The sequence below is a fragment of the Nicotiana sylvestris genome, chromosome 1, assembly GCF_000393655.2.
Source record: "Nicotiana sylvestris chromosome 1, ASM39365v2, whole genome shotgun sequence".
NCBI classification, from domain to species: domain Eukaryota; kingdom Viridiplantae; phylum Streptophyta; class Magnoliopsida; order Solanales; family Solanaceae; genus Nicotiana; species Nicotiana sylvestris.
Genome location: NC_091057.1, coordinates 5,994,869 through 5,999,209, shown reverse-complemented (window position 1 = coordinate 5,999,209; position 4,341 = coordinate 5,994,869). Strand labels below are relative to the sequence as shown.

The window sequence follows — 4,341 nt, the reverse complement described above, 5'->3', positions numbered from 1 at the left end:
TTGTACATCATCCTTGCAAGAACTTGCTTCAATATACGAGAAGGGCTCTAGATCCTTAATCTCTTCTTGTGCAGCTACGAACGCATATGCAATCAAGTTTGCTTGATCTATAAGGCATTCCGGTACTCATGTCTGCCTTTTCTCCCTCCCCTTTGCAATTGTGTATGGTTCATTGACAGCAAGTTCTTCAAGGTTTACATCTTCTGACTCATCTTTAACCTGAGTCTCTTGATCCTTTTCCTTGGCAAGCTCCACCTACTCATCGTTCTTGTTTCCTGAAAACTCCACGGAAACTTTACGGGGATCAAGTATAGAGGATTCATCAAAGGTGACATCTCTACTAACTATAAATTTGAGTAAAGACAAACACCAAAGTTTGTACCCTTTTACTCCATCCACATACCCTACGAATATGGCCTTCTTAGCCCTTGGTTCAAGCTTTCCTTCATTAACGTGATAATAAGCTGGACACCCAAATACTCGTAAGTATGAATAGTTAGAGGGTTCACCTGACCATACCTCATTCGGAGTCTTAAAGTCAATTGCCGATGCTGGAGATCGATTGACAATATGAGCAGCAGTGTGAACTGCTTCAGCCCAAAATACTTTGGACATTTTGGCTTGTAGGAGCATACAACGAGCCTTTTCAAGAAGAGTTCTGTTCATTCTCTCGGCAACTCCATTCTGCTGTGGGGTATGCCTGACAGTCCTATGTCTTGAGATCCCATGAACCTTGCAGAATTCATTAAACTCTTCATTGCAAAACTCCAAGCCATTGTCTGTGCGAAGATACTTGATTTTCCGCTCCATTTGATTTTCAACCAAAATCTTCCACTCTTTAAATGCTTCAAAAGCATCACTTTTTGCCTTCAAAAAATGCACCCAAACCTTTCGTGAGAAATCATCAATAAAAGTGAGAAGATACCTCTTTTTGCCCTTCGATGGAAGTTTAGAGGGACCCCATAAATCTGAATGGATGTAGTCTAGCACTCCTCTTGTCTTGTGTTTGCCAGTGCTGAAGCTGACCTTCTTTTGCTTCCCTAGAACGCAGTGCTCACAGAAGTCAAGTGTGCTGATCTTCTCACCTTCCAAAAGGTTACGATTGCTCAACATCTCCAGTCCACGTGCGCTCATATGACCCAGTCTCATGTGCCATAGTCTTGCCTTGTCATCATTAGATAACTGCACTGTAGATGCATTTGCAGAGCCAACAATGGTGCTTCCGGCCAATGTGTAAAGGCCGTTCTCCAGCTTGCCTTTCAGCATGACTAAAGAACCTTTAGTCACCTTTATAGTTCCTGCTTCGCTCATGTACCTGTAGCCTTGTTCATCCAGAGTACTCAGGGAGATCAAATTCTTCTTCAGATCAGGAACATGACGGACTTGTGTAATAGTCCTCACGACTCCATCATGGCAGCGAACCCGAACTGAGCCAATGCCAACTATTGCACAAGTTGCATTATTGCCCATTACTACGGTTCCTCCACTTTTCTCATAGCTGCTAAACCAGTCTTTTCGGAACGTCATATGCAGAGTGCAAGCAGAGTCTAACACCCATTTGTTTCCATAACTACTATTATTATTACACGATGTTGTTAGTACATAATCATTATCAAAATCATGTACCTGTTCAACTGTGGATGCACTCGCCTTTTCCTTGGACTTTGACAATGGGCAGTCTCGTTCAAAGTGCCCCTTCTTTCCACAACCCCAACATTCTGTATTCTTCTTGTTCACACGAGACTTTGATCATTGCTTTGATTTACTCTTTCCCTGCTGGCTAGTCCGGCCTCTCACAAAGAGCCCACTTTCCTGGTCATCTCTATCTCCTTCTATGTGCCTTTGCACATCACTAGAGTTAAGTGCCTGCAGCACTTGCTCAAGCTTGATTGGGTCCTTGCTATACATCATTGAATTCTCAATATCACGATATCCTGAAGTCAATGAAAATAGCAAAGCACATGCAAGCGTCTCCTCCTCCTTTTTAATTCCTGCAATCTGTAAGCCTATGACAAGTTTATTGAACGCATCTAAATAATCTTGTAACGAAGTACCTTACCCCATCTTAAATGTGTGAAGACGCCGTTGTAACAACATCCTTGTTGTTACTGATTGGTCTTGGTATAGCCCTTCTAGCTTTTCCATAAATGTTTGGTCGTCTCTTCGGTACCCGTACTCACTTCACAAAGCACGTTAGGTGCAAGGGATAGTTGGATTGCACTCAATGCATCCCCTTCAATCTTCTCTTTGTCAGGAGTTGATATATCCTTAAGATACTTTCCGTCAATAGCATGGATTGAACCTTTCCACCGCAGTAACGCCATCATCTGGATCTTCCATATATTGAAGTTGTTGTGTCCACTGAATCTATCAATTTCAAACTTCATGGAACTCATCTTTGCTTGTTCTTCCTCCTTGGATCGTTAAAGAATCATGTTGCTCTGATACCAATTGTTAGCGGAAACGTAAAAGAAATAACACAAGATTTAACGTGGTTCGGATCAAAATAATCCTACGTCCACCAGAGAACAGTTGCCTTTTTAATATTAACAAAGGAAGGGGAGAGTTCCCAATTACACTTAAGAGAATTTCTCTCTTAACTCTCTACTCACTACAATGTGTTGTATTATTTTTGGGATGGTTTCTACAAATGAAGGAGTGCATCTATTTATAGAGGTAAAGACCTCCTCTTGATGTCATTGGTGACATCAAACTACCTCCTCTTGATGTCATGGGTGACATCAAAGGAGGAAGCTTCCTCCTAGCATCCACACCAACTCTTTCCACCAACTCTTCCAATTGGCATGCCATTGTTGACTAAACATAAACCAACACCTTCAATCTCCACCTTGGTTTGCATTTCGAGCGTGCGTGTGAACATCTCTGGCCAAAACTTCTAAGCTTACTGGGCAACCCCGTTGTAAGAAACAAGAAGAATCAAACCATTGTGGAACTTACCACTTCCACCTAACAACTGTTCTCTTCAGAGTTACATCAGTTGATGCACACCCTCGCCATGTCCTTGCAGTGTGCAAACTTAGCGAGTGGGACTATCTTGGTCAACATATTTGCAGCATTATCGTCTGTGATAACATTCACGACCTTGATAGTTCCCTCTTCAACAACATCTCGAATAAAATGAAATCTGACATCAATGTGTTTAGTGCGCTCATGAAATCTCTGATTTTTCATTAGATGAATAGCACTCTGACTATCACATCTAAGAGTTGATTCCAGCTGAACCAAACTCAATTCCGCTACTAAACTTTTCAACCAGATAGCTTCCTTTACCGCCTCCGCTGCTGCCATGTATTCTGCTTCTGTCGTAGACAAAGCGACAATCGACTGCAAAGTCGACTTCCAACTGACGGCACTGCCAACGAGGGTAAAGATGTATCCAGTTGTGGACCTTCTTCTGTCAAGATCTCCTGCATAGTCAGAATCCACATAACCGAGAATTGAAATACCTGTACCACTTTTTCGAAAGGTAAGACCAACACCAGAAGCTCCTTTGAGATATCTCAATATCCACTTGACAGCTTCCCAATGCCTCTTTCCTGGGTTGGACATGTATCTACTTACCACACTTACAGATTGAGCAATATCTGGACGTGTGCATACCATAGCATACATAATACTACCAACTGCACTGGCATAAGGAATCTTTGACATATGCTCCACCTCATCCTCGGACTGAGGCATTTGTGACTCTGAAAGTTTAAAATGAGGAGCTAATGGTGTACTTACAGGCTTGCACGTTTGCATATTGAATCTCTCGAGAACCCTTTCAATATACCTCTTCTGAGAAAGATGTACAACATCGTCTTCTCTTGAAATCTCCATACCAAGGATTTTCTTTGCAGCTCCTAAATCCTTCATGTCAAATTCCTTACTCAATAGTTTCTTCAAAGCATTTATCTCTGTAATGTTGTTAGCAGCAATAAGCATATCATCAACATACAACAGTAAATAAATCATTGAGTTACCAGACATCTTCTTGTGATACACACAACTATCAAATGCACTCCTTGAGAATTCATGTGTAGTCATGAATGCATCAAACCTCTTGTACCACTGTCTAGGGGATTGCTTCAAACCATACAAAGACTTCTTTAGTTGGCATACGTGATCTTCTTTTCCCTCAGCTAGGAAACCTTCAGGCTGATCCATATAGATTGTCTCTTCTAGATCACCGTGTAAGAAAGCAGTTTTGACATCAAGCTGTTGAAGCTCCAAGTCAAATTGGGCAACCAATGCTAGTAGCACGCGAATTGAGCTATGCTTCACGACTGGAGAGAAAATCTCATTGTAGTCAATTCCCTCCTTCTGACTGAATCCTTT

At 41.8% G+C, this 4,341-nt stretch overlaps 1 protein-coding gene across 1 annotated transcript; it reads right to left on the bottom strand.

Moving 5' to 3' along the window:
* Positions 1-438: 438 nt before the first annotated feature.
* On the bottom strand, positions 439-1,577 carry LOC138878616 (uncharacterized mitochondrial protein AtMg00300-like). Its single transcript, XM_070158310.1, has 2 exons — positions 926-1,577; positions 439-845 (listed from the first exon to the last, which is right to left on the bottom strand). The coding sequence occupies exons 1-2, from the start codon at positions 1,525-1,527 to the stop codon at positions 839-841; spliced, it is 609 nt and encodes a 202-aa protein (XP_070014411.1). The 5' UTR covers positions 1,528-1,577; the 3' UTR covers positions 439-838.
* Between the last annotated feature and the right edge of the window lie 2,764 nt (positions 1,578-4,341).